Here is a 16,942-nt window from a genome sequence, read left to right as displayed (position 1 = left end):
TTCGAGCCCCGTGTCAGGCTCTGGGCTGATGGCTCGGAGCCTGGAGCCTGTTTCCGATTCTGTGTCTCCCTCTCTCTCTGCCCCTCCCCCGTTCATGCTCTGTCTCTCTCTGTCCCAAAAATAAATAAAAAAACGTTGAAAAAAAAAAAAAAAGAAGTAGGTCTCTGGAGAAATGTAAATATTTCTGTAAAGATCTCATCCTTGTTCTCTTTTCATAGACTAAATTTCAACCCAGAGCACACAGTCTGAATTATCAGGGTCTGAATTATTTGACTACAGAAACGATAGTCATGGTGACGTCAAGTTTCTGTTTGTTCGTTTGTGTGTTTGTTTTCATTGCTATTCTTAAAATAACCAGAATGAAAAATTTCCAGGCTGGAAAGGTAGACAATGTCATCCCAACCTCCCTTCGCTTGAGATATAATTGCTGGGGCACCCGGCTCGCTCAGTCAGTAGAGCACACAACTCTTAATCTCAGGGCCATGAGTTTAAGCTCCATGCTGGGCATGGGGCCTACTTAAAAAACAAAAATGAATAGAGACTTAACTGGTTACTTCCAGTATAAGGCCAGGGTCAAATCAGTGAGCACTCAGGAAGAGCCTGCTCTGCGCTAAGCACTCAGGGACGCGCAGAGGACCGCAGGTCCGCCTTCTTCCGCGGGGTCACGACAGGAGGGCCAGATGCACGTGCGATTCACTCTGGCACAAGACGGATCTCATCTGCTGTCATCTCTTGTTACATCAAAATGGAAAACAAGACTTGTGTTAAAATTTCGGTCCAGTGTCGCTCTCTCTGGTTTACTTTCTACCTACTCACAAGAAACACTGGGTTCTTTTCAACTGTTCGTTTACAGGGAAAACTCCGAGTTTTTAACTCTCAGGAGCAATTTGAGATTCTTTGTGGGCTGTGATGGTTGAATGATATCTAAAATCAAAAGACAAAAAAAAAAGGTAAATATCTAGCTCTTGGATTTTGTTTTCTTATGGTTAATCTAGTGACACGAATGAAAATGAGGTCATATTAACAGGGGCTTCATGAGATCACGTATTATAAAAGATGGAGGGGTGCCTGGGTGGCTCAGTCCACTAAGTGTCTGACTCTTGGTATCGGCTCAGGTCATGATCTCAGAGTCATGAGATCGAGTCCTGGGTTGGGCACTGAGCATGGACCCCCCCTTAAGATTCTGTCTCCCTCTCTCTCTCTCTCTCTCTGTCTCCCTTTGTTCCTATCCCTGCTCATGCGTGCATGCTCTCTAAAATAAAAATTTTTGAAAAAATGTATATATAGGAGATGGCGTTCCTGACATGAGAGGCACTGCATCAATTCCAGACATTTTAATGTGTAAGAAATTAAGAACCTATTTTAGCAGGTGCAAAGAGTGATGTTTTCGTGATCATTGTTTCATGATCGTCGTCGTATTTTAACCAAGAATGGTTCACTAGCTTCCTTCTCACCTCTTCTTAATAATCTCTGAAATAATTCCAAATGGAACATTCCGCTCAGCGCTCAATGTTCCAGTTCTAATTTCCAGCGTGGTAATAGCCTCTTTGCAGATATCAACGTATTCCAAGTCTCCAGGTTATTTTGCGCGTCAAGTCTCTGGATTTTGACGCGTGGCGTTCACTAGTGATGTCAGGCCAGCGCGGTGCCTTGGGTATGAGGGTTTTTCCAAAACTCACACTTAAAGTCACCACACGAATATGGCTCTGTGCCTTCTTTGGCCTCTGAGGTTACATTCTAAACCCAAACATCACATCGCTGTTGTCATTTGCCATTGCCGGCCGGCTCAAATCAGGCGAGCGGCTTGTTTTTTCCATCCAGCGTCCGTCCGGTTTTGAGGGTGACTAGCGACCACTGAAAGCCAGGGCAGCACTCAGTTGGACGCACTGGATCCCCTGCAGGAGTTGACGTTTTCCTACACGAGTCCCTGCAGCCGCTAAGGGGGTCTCTGTCTGTCAGCTCCTGCATTGGCACAGGATGGCCAAGGTTCTGGTCCCAGAGCCGTCCTGTGACTCAAGGAAGGACACTCGACCGTTGTGAGTTTGGCTTTCCCAGCGGAGCGGGCAGGGCGGTTGCGGAGGCCCTGCGGGTACAGAAGGAGCCCCGAGGGGCTCGGAGGAGGAGGGCGACACACTTGGATGGGGTGATGCTTGGGTGACAGAGGAGTGGCATGCCATGAGTTCAGGTAAGAGACGGTGAGGACAGGAGAAGAGCGGTGGTCAGAATGGAGGGGCCGGAGCAGCTCCCAGAAGTGTCTGGAGGGCAGCGAGGGCAGAGGCTTGGGGACGCCGTCCTGATTCCTGGCCGGGCCGACTGGGTTGCTGATGTCATTGACGAAAAGTACCGTGTTCCACTCAGCCTCCTATAATTTGGCATAGATTCCTTTAAGAGAGCAAAAAGTCAGGTGCTTCCCTCCAGAGTTCTTGAAATTGAGTTTATTTTCATCATTGACGTTGCCGCCTCCCCTCAGCTGACCGCCTCTGACTTAAGTCGTGTTATGTAAGCTCTGACTTGATGGAAGCCACAAACCATAAAAAGCATCAATAGGGAAACATCACCAGAGTTCTAGAAGCTTTTCCGTCTTTTCCTGGCGCCTTTTCTTACATTTCTAATATTAAAATATTCAAACCCTGAGGCTTTGGAACCAAACATTTCAGTGCTGAGTCACCAGTGGTCTACGTGATGCGTGTTTTTGCCCAAAGGGTAAATGAGGTCTCCCCAAAGGGTTCCTCAGAACGCTGTTGTTGTCAACAGCATCAGAGAGCAAGAGCCCCACCTCCCCGGGAGCCCCGGAGCATTCCATACTTGCTGTCGTCGTCCCCTCTTTCTGCTTAGTATCTGTGTGGGGACGGAACCTTTGCTCTACACTGTGACTGCCTAAGAGAGCAGAGCAGATGGCGTGTTTCACACTTACGTGACCACACAGCCCTGTTTTCCGCAGAGTATCCCTGCACGGAGCCCGCTTTGCTGAACACCGAAGGGAATCCATCTGCCTGTTTTTTTGCCAGAGGGCGCGAAAGACCTGCTGGCTTTAGCGGCGGGCCCTGGGGAGCAGTGGGCACCTTTTCTGCCCAGGACATTTCCTTTGCACTGATGTGTTTGGGAGTTAGGGAGCCACTGCAGGAAATGCTTCGGTGACTTGGGGTTTCTCCGTGGCTTCCTTGTCTTCCTGCTTTGCGTTGCCAGCGCCTGATCAAGGAGAAGGACGGAGAGCTCTAGACCTGGTCGAGAGCTTCAGATTTTATTTGATTTTGTTGTTTCTAAGAAATAGGTTTGGACCAGGGACAGCATGCAAGTTGCTGGTCTGTAATCATTACAGGTCTGCCAGTTCTTAAGTTCACAGACTGATTTGTTTTTCCTCGTTGAGATATAATTCACATGCCATGAAATTCACCCTGAATTTAATTTTTTTCGTGTTTATTTTTGAGACAGAGCGTGAGCGGGGCAGGGGCAGAGAGAGAGAGAGAGAGAGAGAGAGACACAGGACCAAGCAGGCTCCAGGCCCTGAGCTGTCAGCACAGAGCCCGATGTGGGGCTCGAACTCACACACCATGAGATCATGACCTGAGCCGAAGTCGGACGCTTAACCGACAGAGCCACCCAGGCGCCCCTCCCTCCTTTTTTCATTGTTTCACCCTTCAAGTGCACAATCCCGTGGTTGTTGGTCTATCCACAGAATTGTACAACCGTCCGTCAGTGTTAGAACATTTTCATCACCCCAGAGAGATCCCACAGCTCGTAGCAGCTGCCCCCAATCCTACAGTTTCCCCCAGCCCTGGGCAGCCACTAGTCTACTCGCTTCATAGATTTGCCGATTCCGGACATTTTGTATAAATGGAATCGTGCGGTCTTTGTCCTTTTGTGACTGGTTTCTTTTCACTTAGTGTAATGTTTTCAAGCTCATCCATGTTGTAGCCTGTGTCCGTACGCCATTCCTTTTTCATTTCAGGATAATGTTACGCATTGTACTCATCCGTTCATCGGTTGATGGACATGTCGGTTCCACTTTCTAGCTGCTATGAATGATGCCGCTGTGCACATAAGTACAGATTTCTGCGTGGACGTATGTTTTCATTTCCTCGTATATGTATCCAGGAGTAGAATTACTGGGTCATATGGTAGTTCTGTGTTTCACTAGTCGAGGAAGTGTCAGACTTTCCCGCAACAGCTGCACTGTTTTACGCTCCGACCAGCAGCGTATGAGGGCTCCGATTGCCCCATGGCTTTGCCAGCACTTGTTACTGTCCTTCTTTTTGAGTATGATCATCCTAGTGGGTAGGAGTGGTGTCTTACTGTGGTTTTGATTTGCATCTACCCAGTGGCTGACGTTGCTGAGCATCTTTGCATATGTTTATTGGCCATTTGTGTACCCTCTTTTTTAATGTTGGTTTTTTTTTTTTTTTTGAGAGAGAGAAAGAGAGAGAGAGTGTGTGTGTGCATGCACACACGCACGCGGGCACGCAAGTTGGGGAGGGGCAGAGAGAGAGAGAGAGAGAGAGAGAGAGAGAATCCCAAGCAGGCTCCATGCTCAGCTTGGAGCCCGATAACGGGCTGGAACCCATGACCCTGGGATCAAGACCTGAGCCAAAATCAAGAGTCAGATGTTCAACCAGCCGAGCCACCCGGGCGCCCCCATTTGTGTATCTTCTTTGGAGAAATGTCTATTCAGATCCTCTGCCCATTTTTTAATTGAGTTGTCTTTCTGTCGTTGAATTTTAACAGTTCTTTACATGTTTTAGGTACAAGTCTCTTATCAGATATATGATTTACAAAGATGCTCTCCAGTTCTGGGGGTTGTCTTTTCACTTCCTATCTTCCATGTAGGTCTTTAGTCCGTTTTTGAGCTAATTTGTGTATATGGCAAAAGTAAGGATCCACCTTCATTCTTTTGCATGTGGTCACGTTTTTGTAATATATGCATTTTTAACATTTATTCATTTTTGAGAGACAGAGAGCAAGCAGGGGTGGGGCTTGAGAGGGAGGGAGAGGGAGGGAGACACAGAATCCAAAGCGGGCTGCAGGCTCTGAGCTGTCAGCACAGAGCCCGACGCAGGGCTCGAACTCACAAACTGTGAGATCATGACCTGAGCCAAAATCAAGAGTTGGATGCTTCACCGGCTAAGCCACCCCGGTGCCCCTCCATCTTTCTTTTTAAAAATTAATTAGTGTTTTGTAAGATCCAATTAATATATGTATATCACATGAAAGTCAAAGTCAAAGAGTGTTAGCAACAGCAGGAGCTTCCTTCCCCGGCCCCGTGGAATCCTTTTAGGTGTGTTACTTAGGCTAGGAGTTTGGTGGCTATGACAGAGTCCTGACAACACGGTGACTTAAAAAGACAGAAGTTTGTTTCTTGCCCGCATGAATCTCAGAGCGAGTATAACAAGTCTGCTTTATGAGTCAGTCACGGCCAAGGCTCTTCCGGCCGTCCCACTGTGCCCTTCAAGGCTCTTGGCCTTCCCTGTGTGCTCTGAGACGTTCAGCACATCGTCTGCATTGCGTTAAGTAACCAGCGGAGAATGAAGGGCATGCTCCTTCCCTCTGAGAGCATGACCTAGAAGTCGCTTCGGCACGTACCCCGTGGCCACACCGGTGGAAGGGAGGCGGAGCAGTGCTGTCGTGAGCTGTGCAGCCGAGCGTCCAGCTAAGTGTTTTGTTGCTGAGTCGGAGGGAGAGGCAGGTCCGGAGTCAGCCTGTGCCCCACGTGTTTCTCTGGTACAGCCCTCCCTGTGTCTGGGTAATGGGCCTCCCCTGCTTCCCCTCAGCTCACCAGTTCTCGACATTACCTTGCGACTTTTACTGTCACACCTCATCTCCCGTCCTCCTCCTCACGTTTTCTCGTGACCGCAGACTTCACGCGTGTGCACGTCTTCTTTGAGGAGGGGCAGTACGGAATCGGAAACCCGGGTCTCCCCTTTGGGAAATGGCAGCACTTAGGCGGCTCGGGCAGCAGGTGCCTCCCAGCTGTGGTACCGTGGGTGCTGAACCTCTGCCCTGGAGACCCGTTTGGGTTGCGTGTCACTCTGTCCCCACCCTAGCCCACCCTTTGCTTCCTCACCCCCCCCCCCACCTCCTGCCGCCAAGGTGAAAGGTGAGAAGAGCCGGTTTAGGTGCCTACAGAGCCTATCTTTCCCTCTTTGAAATGAATAAATCTAGGGGCGCCCGGGCGGCTCAGTCAGTGAAGCGTCCAGCTCTTCATTTCGGCCCAGGTCATGACCTCACGGTTTGTGAGTTCGAGCCCTGCATCGGGCTGTCTGCTGTCAGCACAGAGCCCACTTCAGATCCGCTGTCCACCCCCCCACCCCGCCCCTCCCCAGCTCGCACACATACACGCACTCTCTCTCCCTAAGATACAATAAACATCAAAAAAATAAATAAATAAATCTTACTTCCTGGGCATATTCTGACTTTGGGGTTTGTAAAACATATTTCAGATAAATTATAGAAAGTCTTAAAACACGGCAAATACAGGTAGTAAGAGTTCACAAATTATAACTGCGGTCAGTTGCTCATGTTGCTGTAAGCGCAAGTGAGCTCGCTAATTGTTTACCACTCCTCATCCCTTCTTCCTTTGGGACTGCGTTTGCGTCTTCATGCTTCCATTCCTGCACATCGTCAGTGAAGATTCATCTATTATTGGCTTGTCTCCCTGCTGTGGTAGTTGTAACAAGCTTCATTTAAGATGGCACACTGTTTGGATAATTCCAAATTAAGCGTTTTGTTACGACCACATAAATACCATTCACAACTGAGCCAAGGACACTATGGTTACTTTTTCCTTTTGGTAGTACTTTCTGTTTTGCCTGAAGTTAATGATGTCTTCTTTTTTTTTTCATCTGCTTTGTGTTCTTTGAATTTCTAAGTCTTCCCACACCCTCCTAGAGGCTCTTTGAAACTCCTCTCAATACAAATTTTCTACACATTCCAACCTGTCAGATCAAATGTATTGATCCCTCTTTTCCCCCCAGAAGATGCTTCTTGGGCCCTCTATCCTGCTCAGGCCTGACCTGGTCACTCTCTAGGCCTCTGCTGCCCATCTGCTGCCTAGGGCTTCCCTCTCTCTTTGTTCTGAGAGTCTCCTGACCCTCTTTCCTTTGTTGGATCCTCTGTTTCCTAGATCCCGTTTCTGTGTCTTTCTTAATTTACCCCTTTGTTTTGCTGGAACACATCCTCTGCTGTCTCCTGAGAAAGAGTAAGTGGGAAGAACTGTTCTGTCTTTATATGTCCGGATCTCTCCTGCTCTCTGCTTAGTTATTCTCTACTCTCTTATCCACTTCCGTTTTCAGGTGTAAGGATTTGGAATTCCAGACATCTCCTAGTCATCGTAGATGTTTGTGTTGCTTGTTCTTCTGTATATTTGAGGTATTTTTTTTTTAATGTTTATTTATTTTTGAGAGAGAGAGAGCACATGAGCAGTGGAGGAGCAGAGAGAGAGGGAAAGAGGGGCTCAACCCCACAAACCGCAAGATCATGACCTGAGCCAAAACTCAAGAGTTGGCCACTTAACCGGCTGAGCCACCCAGGGGCCCCCTGAGGTACTTTTCAAAAGGAAAAAGGAGTGGCGGGAACATCTTTTACCATCTGGAAAGTAAACACGCCATTTCACTTCTTTGGTTGTGAGCATAGATGAACATTTTTGTGCATTTGCTTCACCTTTTGACTTTCTACTGGTGTGAATTATCCATTGATAACTTCGGAGAACAGATTTTTTTTAAACCGTTAGCACAAGACACAGAAGTCCCAGTGCTTATTTTTCTCACTTATCTCCTCTGAGACTCAGATGGTGTGAGTACCCCAGCTGTCACTTGCTCTCATTTTCAGACTGCCTCACGCCCGTGACGGCCGTGAACATGCTCACCCAGCGGGAGGCCCCTGTCGTTATCTTGGCCAAAGCTGACTTTGAGGGCTCTCTGGATTCCAAAATAGGTGAGTAGCTATTAAAATATAATCAGGATAATATACTTAGCAGGCTTCCGATCAAAACCCCAGGCTGTCGCGGTCAACTGCAATTGCTCCCTGCTGACTCCATGGTCTGTTTTGCCTCTGGAAAAAAATGATATGCCCGTCATTTAAACACCCCTTATTTAATAACTACATCTTGAAAATATACCCAAGAGTCCACACCTTGCTAGTTGCTATTGAGAGTAATAAAAAGTATCCGGCCAGTAGAGCTAGTTTGTGAGATGCATACGTATGGTACGGGGAATAATACAGCTCAGATGAAATCTGATTTCGGAGCTCCTAGAACCAACAGCAACTGTGGGGATGGGGGTTCTGAGCACGCATGATGGATTGGGCTGGGTTTTGGCAGAGGTCTGTGGGGGAGGTGAACTTGAGCCCTCCAGGGAAGGGACCGTGACACAGCAGTAGGGTTGGAGGTGCATTTAGAACTGTGCGTTGGATGTCCCCTGCGGCCTCGCTCATCCCTCGCTCATCCTCAGGTGTCGTCAGCTAGCGGGGCTCGGGGGTGAACCACAGGCTGAAAACTAATGACAGCGCGTGCAAAATCCGCCCTTTGGATGGGCCCGAGCGCCCCTCTTCTCCAGTATTCTGGCTGCAGATCCCAGCCGCTCTCAAAGTGCCAAGAATCTGCAGAGAAAGTTCCTTCCACTCTCAGTTTCGTGGCACCCAGAAGAAATAGCATTTCTTATTAACATCACGTTTTCCCTCCCAATTCCCAGATCGGTTTTTGGCAAAGAGATTTGAAGAACCAGCCAAACAGAAAATGGATATTAAGGCATTCAGGCCATTCCCTTCTGACCATTGGAACCTGGAAAATGTGTTGCTTGAGGGAAATAATTCCCTCTATTTACTCTTACATATTTTATAATTAGTAAGATTCATTAATACAATCAGCCAAGATAAACAATAAAAGGACCTCTTGTTGATGTGGCTTTTTGCTTTTACAGGGGGTGAGGGGAGGGGTGTATTTTGAGTCAAATTACTGGCACAGTATTGAAAATTCTGAAAGAAAAAAAAAGTCTGATTTTTTTTTTTTTTTTAAGATGTGCCTGGAAATAATTTCTCCTGTTGTCTTGAATTCCCACAGTTACATTATTAACATTTTCTAAGTTACTGCTTCTTGCCTTCCAAGAAGAGCAATAGAAATAAAAAAGAGATAAAGTGGTGTTTTTGCCATTTCACCTGCACTTTACAAAGTAGTTCATGTCCGGGGCACCTGGGTGGCTCAGTCGGTTAAGCGCCCGGCTTAGGCTCAGGTCATGATCTCACAGCTCATGAGTTCAAACCCCGCGTCAGGCTGTGTGCTGGCAGCTCAGAGCCTGGAGCCTGTTTCAGATTCCGTGTCTCCCTCTCTCTCTGCCTCTCCCCTGTTCTCACTCTGTCTCTCTCTCTCTCTCAAAAATAAAGATTAAAAATAAAATAGTTCACATCCTGCTGAGCCCCACATAACCCACACTGTGGTCCAGGGCATTCTTTATGTGGTCACATGAATTTTTTGACCACAGTGTCTCCTTTCAAACATTTCTCCTCATTACCCCAAACCATATGCTTTGGGAGGGTAACAAATGGACACTTTCCAGTAATATTTATTGCTTGCCATTTGTCCTCACCCTTCCTTCAAGTCCACTCTGAACATTTGTCTGCCTCGTTAGGTGCTTTTTGTCAGTAATCTCAGCCGGAACACCACAGAACTTTCCATCACACCACGGAGCGTTCCGTCTCGCCAGGGAGCTTTAGGACATGTCTCCCAAACATTAAATCACCCTCGTAGGGCGGTGTTCCAAGGAGGTCGCCCGTGGAAATGTGACCGAAAGCACTGTATGTGTTGCCCTTAGTTTTCTCTCCCAGTGGCCACGTGACGCGTCATGTCTGCAGGGACGTTAGCAGGTGTCACGGCTGACCCTCCAGCAGGAGCTCTCAACCAGGGGCGATTTGGCCACCAGAGGACGTTTGGCAATTCTGCCGTCATTTTCTGTCACACTCGGGGAATGCTACTGGCTGAGACCAGGGACGCTCCCCAATATCCTACAGTCCTCGGCACAGCCTCACAGCTAAGTCCAGGAGGCCAGCAATGCCAGGATTGAGAACCCACGGGCAAGCTTGTGTGTATGAATAGCTGAAGCCGATAGTAGGCCTTGGCCCTCTGCATGAGTGATTTACTTATGCTCAACTCCGTCTCCAGGGCATATGTGGGTTGAAGAATAAATTTCTGTTGGGAATGAAGGTACCTTTGCCTTTGGGAACAGAGCCCAGCGTGCAGAAACACAGTTGTCAGCTTTCCACTTCCGGACCGAGTGGATTTTTTCCAGGGTGCCCGGAAATGCCAGGGTGCCCTGCGTCTCGCGAGAATGCCACGGTCCTTGGTCACTGAGGGAATTCAGACAAGAGGCTTCTCCAGATGCTTGTGCTTCCCTGTCTCGGTGACACAAAGCACCCCGAGTCGTGTGTTTCAGAATTACAACTCTTTTTGAAGCACAGAATGAAGACTTTAAGAAATAGGAGGGTGGGTTTCTCCAAGACGGTGCTCCTTTTTCCTGAGGAATGCGCCGTGGTTTTGTAACTTCTGTAGCTAAAAGAGGGTCTCCCTCGGGAAGCTAAAGCCGAGGGTGTTAGTGCTGTCGATATCTCTGTGACTTGAGCATTTGCAAAGAAGGTGTTCTATGCTTCTCCCCTTCTGAATAGGAATTCCCAGCACCAGCCCAGAGGACGCCAGCTTAGCCCAAACCCTGGGCCTCCCCTACTCCGAAGTCATCGAGACTTTGCCGGATGGCACAGAGAGACTCTGCTGCTCTGCTGAGGTGGGTTCCCCATGGCGCGGGCCTGACAGCTTCTCAGATCATGACCTTGGCCTGGATCTGATGAGCTGTTTTCCTTCAGGTGCAGATTACAACCTGCCATTTCACTCATCCCTACACTTAATGGTCTTGCAGCCTCGTTTTTTAATCTTTGAAAACAAAACATTTTCTTCAAGATCTAGAAATTTGTCACCTCTAAATCAAGCCTAATCCTAGGTTCGTGGTTATCGTAGTCATTCTATTCTGGGACTCTCCTGCTGGAAAAAAAAAATCTCCCCTTCCGGGAAGACTGATTCCCTGGGAGAGTGACTGAAATTGGCTGTTCTCCCCAGATTATTGACTTGTTTCTCCCTCAAGTTGAACTCGCCTATGGAAATGAACACTGAAGTTAAATCGCGTTTATTCATTTGGTCCAGGTTATCTCTTGACAGGTGGTAGGTCTGGCAGGATTTGACCTCAGCCTTGCAGTTGCCCCAGGCCAGGGAGTATGATGGAGGAGGTAGGGTGAGGGCTAAGTGGGAAACAGCAGAGCTGGTGCTTCTCGAACTTGAGCGCACCCCAGAGTCGACGGGCGCCTTGTTCGGACCCAGAGTGCCTGGCAGCTTCTGACTCAGCGGTCCCAGGTAGAACCCAAGAATTTGCACTTCTAGTAAGTTTCAGGTGCTTCTGTTGCTACTACTGATCCAGGATCCATATTTTGAGGATCCCTGGCCCAGAACCTTGCTATTCAAAGTGTGGTCCCCGGACCGGCCGCACAGGCATCACTTGCTAGATGTGGAGCCTCTCAGAGCCCCCTGAGTCTAATAAGATTCCCCATGAGATCTGTGTGCTTATTGAGGTTTGACTCTTCTGGTTTAGAGCGCTGTTTCTTAAACTTGGCCGCCCTTCAGAAATACCTGGAAAGTGTTTTAAACTACTGATGCTTGAGTCCCACCCCAGAAATTCTGATTTGAGGGTTATGGGGTGGGAGGCATGGATTGAACATCAAGCGTGTTCAGAGCTCCCCACGTGATTCTCTTGTGCAGCTGAGTCTGGGAACTGCCAGTGTCACCTAGTGAGTGCCTCCCTGGCCGTGTCTCTGAGTCGCCCAGGAGATGCTTACTGGCCCCAGGCTGGGTGATCCTGATTCAGTTAGACCTGGAATTCTGGGATTTTCAGGTTTGGGAGTCCCTGGCTATGGGCTATTTGTAGATATGTATACAGATAGACATATACAAAGAATAAGAGTGTGGCCAACTTTTTTTCCTTATGCGAGTGACATTTTCTGACTTCGTGTTTGTGCCTTCACTTCGTAAACGGTATCCCCAGATGTGAGTCATGCTCTCAGATACGGAACCTTAAACCTTCTTTTCGACCGTGTTGGGGCAGGCTCCCTGGAGGAGGTGCAGAGCCAAAACCAAGGTGCCCTCGATGTCTCAGCAGGGCAAGAAAGGAGGCACTCGTGGCCAAAATTAGGCTTCTGAAGTGCCCAGAGAGATACTCCCTCTTTAGTATGGGACTGACGTGAATGAATGCTCCCTGGCTTGTTCGGATAGGTTCAGGTGGTCCATTGAACCCTCTCCAGGCTCTAGACTGAATATCTAGGACAACAAATGCTTTTTGGCAGGTGGAGGGAGAACAGGTGGTGAGAGGCTCCTGTCATCCGTGAGCCTCTGGGATGTAAAGACAGTGATACGTGGAGGAGGTAGACTTCCAAGAGAGCTTGTGATCGTTTGCCCCGTCATCGTGTGATGGCGGGGGTGTGGAGCGTGGAGTGCGGGCCTTGCCGCGGTCGCGAGCACTGCGTGTTCTTCGGGAGACCCTGCAGACCCCAAGGACGGGGCTGCTGTTGATCAACAGCTGCGTGTATTTCTGCATATGCCTCATGCTCGTAAGCTCCTTGCAGGCGGGGGGCAGAGCATAATTGTCTTCGTGCCCCCAGTGCCTGGCAGGAGCCTGGCACATAGTAGGTATGCAGGCCGTCTTCAGTGAACCGATTCCAGGGTACCCCAAGCCCCCCGTTGGCATTCCATGCCGGTTCCATTCTTACCATTAGTTTGGTTCTGGTCCCCATTGATGGAAAAGAGAAATTCTATTTTCAACTTAGAAAAAATTTGTTTTAATGTTTAATTTTGAGAGAGGGAGAGATAGAACGTGAGTGGGGGGTGGGGGGGGTGGGCAGAAAGAGAGAGAGAGACAGACAGACAGACAGAATCCCAAGCAGGCTCCAGGCTCCGAGCCATCAGCACAGAGCCCGACGCGGGGCTCGAACCCACGAACTGGGAGATCCTGAGCCGAGCCGAAGTCGGACGCTTAACCGACTGCGCCCCCCCCGGGCGCCCCTCTCTTTTCTACTTGTGTTTCACTCCGCTGTCTCTAAATCGAGAGCATTTAAACAGAGAAGAAGTGGTTCTGGTCCTTCCAGCTGTGGCTCCGATTCGTTCCCCTGCCTTGCCTGAAATGCCTTCGGCTTCAGGATATTGAACCTTTTCTCTTCCAGATTATGTTTCCCCCAACAGGGGACTGGTCATTAGAAATGCATATCATGCAGTTCTTTGTTGGCAGCTCAAAGCATTTGATGTCTGCAGTATCTCGGGGCTCAGGTGATGAGGAGAGCCGCGGAACTGGAGCCGGTTTCCCCGTTAGACACAGTGGACACAGGGCGTGGGGCTGACGGAGCTTTTAGGGGGTCCTCAACAAGGTTTGCACTTCTTTTAAAACCAGAGGGGAAAAAGCGAACTTTAAGGATTTCAAAATTTCATTCGTTTTCATTCCACACACTCCTAAAATGCAATTTTAACAAATGTTTTTCAAGTTTGTTTATTTTGAGAGACAGAGCACAAGCAGGGGAGGGGCCGAGAGAAAGAGAGACAGACTCCCAAGTAGGCTCCACACCATCAGTGCAGAGCCCAGCGCGGGGCTTGAACTCACGAACCGTGAGATCGTGACCTGAGCCGAGATCAAGAGTCAGACGCCTAACCCGATGTGCCACCCAGGTGCCCCATAAAATACAGTCTTTGGTATTATCCTAGGGAGGAAGGGGCCACAAAGATAGAGGCACCCGGGGCTCGTGAAGACACAACATGGCCCTGCACAGACCACACACGAAAATCGCAGTCTGGTGGCATGGGGGTGGTGACACCTTGTCCCTGGGGAGGGAAGACTAGGATTTCTCTCTTTCCCCTTGCAGTTCACAGGCATGAACCGGCAGGATGCGTTTCTAGCCTTGACCCAGAAAGCCCGGAGGAAGAGAGTCGGTGGAGACGTGACGAGTGACAAACTGAAGGACTGGCTGGTCTCGCGACAGCGGTACTGGGGCACGCCCATCCCCATGGTCCACTGCCCGGCCTGTGGCCCCGTGCCGGTGCCTCTGCAGGATTTGCCCGTGACCTTGCCCCACATCACAGCTTTTACCGGCAAGGGAGGCTCCCCCCTGGCCACGGCTTCGGACTGGGTGAACTGCTCCTGTCCGAGGTAAGGGGTCCCCAGCACCCTGCTGGAGTCTCAGACTCTCTGCTCCCTTGCACTTCGACCAGACTGGAAAGAATATGCTAGGTCTTTCGGGACGTTGGAGAGAAGGGGCTGGAATCCGAGGCCTGGCCACCGGGATGAGCACCCTCTCCTCTCCTCTCTGAGCCAGAAGCAGCAGCGGGTGTCCATTCACATCCTTGCCAGAAACCCCTGGTCCCGTTGATGGAAAGCCGCACGTGTTCAGCATAGCTTTGTAAAAGGCCACTTCCTCCCATTTCATATTCCAGAGAGCTTCTTGGAAGCAGAGAAAATGGTGTCTCCTCTCTGCCTTGGTTTCCCCACCTAGAGGCTTGGTAACAATGGAGATTTTCTCATAAGTAGCAGCGTGGTAGCTACGAGGGTGTGTATGCTGAGGGGTTTCGCTCTTTAATATACTGAAACACCTGCTCGTTTTGGAAGTAGGATTGTTTCACCGTCCGTTCCCCGGCGTATCTCAGATGTGATTCTTGTGATACCAGACCGGCTGATTAAACAACTAAGTAACGAGTACCGGCTGTGTATCTTCCTGCTTCCTTCTGTGGAGAAGCCATTTTTTTCTGGGCCTTACAGATCGCGATGAGGGTGTTAAAATGTAGTCCTCTGCCAGTACAGAGCTGAATTACGAGGTTGGTAATCCGGGAACCATAGTGCAGTTGCAAGGCCCAAGCTGGGGAGTCGGACAGTAACGGGTCCAAGGCCTGGCCCTGCCTCCTAACTAGCCATGCGGCCTTGGGAAAGTCACTTAACTTCTCTGAGCTTCGGTTTTCTTATCAGAAACTAAACCCCCTCGAAGGGCCACTTGGGAGACTAGAATTGAGACATGTAATCCTGCACAGTGACCCTTACCAGTCAGTGAATGGACGTGTTACCACTGTCCTCCTGGGTCCTCACCCAGCTGGTTTTAAGATAAGGCTTGTGGGCAGGAACATAGGGAGCTCTGGGTCTTTTTGGGGTAGAAACGTGGGCTCCAGGAGAAGCCAGCACACCCTCTGTATTGATAAGCGGTGACAAAAGGGTCTCTCTGCCGGAGACACTGGTGGCCTTCAGCGCACCAGCTGCAGCAGCCCAGGGCCCTTGCGGTGGGGAGAAGGTTTCCTCCCCTGGCTGTGGATTCCTGGAGGTCAGAGCACAGGTCTTTGGTATCGGTCCAGGCTCCCTGGACGATTCTAGTGAGCATCTAGGGCTGACAGTCACGGAACCAGCGTGTCCAGTGGTAAGGACCGCGGGTGCCCGAGTCCAACAGGTGTGGAGTCCTTACTCTTGAGCTCCAAGACCTTGGGCAGATTTCTTAACCTGTCTGGACTTCAGTTACTCGGTTACTGCAGAATGGGGACATGAGTAGTACCTACCTCATAATCCCCAGGGTTCCCGGGATTAAATGAGAGAATGCCTGCGAAGCATTGGGCTCATTGCCTGCCACCCACCCCCGCCCTCGTTAGTACCGTTGGCGCTCCTAATGACAATACCATTGTCACTGTCACCAGCACCTGTCTCTCCCACTTACCAAGTAGCCTGGCCACATCACCAGCTTTTCGTGTCGGTCGTAAAATATGTTGGTGTCCTCAAGTCCAACGTGACCACTAAAAAGAAAATCAACCTGGCAAGTTGTAGGCGGACATTCCTCCTTTGATCACTTGAGCCCTGAATTTTCTTCCTGACTTGTACACCTGCACTAATAGTGTGGGAGAATAAGGAATTTTTGTGTTGTAATTATTTCCCCAAATAGTGTCTACGTTCTGGTTGATTGCTTTCCAACTAAAAAGATCTGGCTTTAATTTAGAGATGTGCTGTTGAGCTCGGCGGCTTCTAGTAGCCCCGGGCGGTAGGAAACAGGATTCCCTCGGGCTCCCTCCCCTAAACATCTGCCCCCAGGGCCCACCGCTGTCCCCAGAGGGAGGCCCCTGTGAGTCCCAGAGCCCCGCCAGATCCGGGGCTTCTGTCTCTCTGCTCAGCTTCTATTTAATAAGCAGGAGCTTGGGGGGTGGGGGGGGTGGTGGTGGTGATGGCTGTCTCCTTCAGTACTATCTGTAAAGGCAGTATGAACTGCTTCACAGATGCAAGCTCTAAATGCAAGCCTTCTTCTATTTTTAAATTCAAAGCAGACTCATGCCCTTGCATGCAAAATGAGCAGAAGATTCATCAGATCCTCTTGAGGTTCCTCACGTCCCTCCTCAAAATCTCCAAGAACCCCCAAGGACTCCGACTGCCAAAAGGGCGGCTATTTTAGAAGGGTGGTTGGTCCTACATCTGTGTCTCAAAAGGCAGAGCCTGGAGTCAGAACTGTGTTCTCCAGCAGTCCTTCTCCCTGCCACAAAGGGCCCCTGTTCGCAGCTGGTGATAAATGGCGCGACCCATCACTGCTGATCCAAGCCTGGAGGAGTCTTCGGGGGGTGGGGGCAGGGAGGCTGAGCCCTTCCTAGGCTAGGCCGGACTAAGGGCGCCCTCTCTCGGGTTCCTGCAAGTTGTAGGATTTTTGCACCGGGTTTGTGTGGTTCCGTGGGCCCATCACACTGGGCACGTGCTTCGGAACTGGTTCAGCCGTTGGGCCCTTGTGGAACCTTAGTCCTCCCCAGGCATCCCCATCTCGAGGACTGCTTTTTCTTTTCAGCCCTTCACACTCCAAGGATCTCACTTCATTTGCTTTCTTGAATGGTAGGGCTATCTTTACCCTTCTGTATCCCATCCTTCAGCAGGGG

The 16,942-nt window shown here is 49.7% G+C and overlaps 1 protein-coding gene across 11 annotated transcripts in view; it reads left to right on the top strand.

Annotated features, from left to right (window-relative positions):
* Positions 1-16,942, top strand: part of LARS2 (leucyl-tRNA synthetase 2, mitochondrial) — a 181,824-nt gene that overhangs the window by 114,642 nt on the left and 50,240 nt on the right. For 10 of the 11 annotated variants that reach the window (XR_008297170.1, XR_008297173.1, XR_008297172.1 and 7 more), the window contains 3 exons: positions 7,822-7,926; positions 10,645-10,760; positions 13,927-14,210. Coding sequence is in view for 7 of the 11 variants with exons in the window: in XM_053219548.1 (XP_053075523.1) it covers positions 7,822-7,926; positions 10,645-10,760; positions 13,927-14,210 (505 nt within the window). In the remaining 4 variants the exon portion in view is untranslated. The remainder of the gene's footprint in view (positions 1-7,821; positions 7,927-10,644; positions 10,761-13,926; positions 14,211-16,942) is intronic. The other variant, XM_053219545.1, reaches the window with a different exon arrangement.

Source organism: Acinonyx jubatus, chromosome A2 (genome assembly GCF_027475565.1).
Source record: "Acinonyx jubatus isolate Ajub_Pintada_27869175 chromosome A2, VMU_Ajub_asm_v1.0, whole genome shotgun sequence".
Lineage (NCBI taxonomy): Eukaryota > Metazoa > Chordata > Mammalia > Carnivora > Felidae > Acinonyx > Acinonyx jubatus.
The sequence above is the reverse complement of the archived record's forward strand: the minus strand, read 5'-3'. Positions and strand labels throughout refer to the sequence as shown.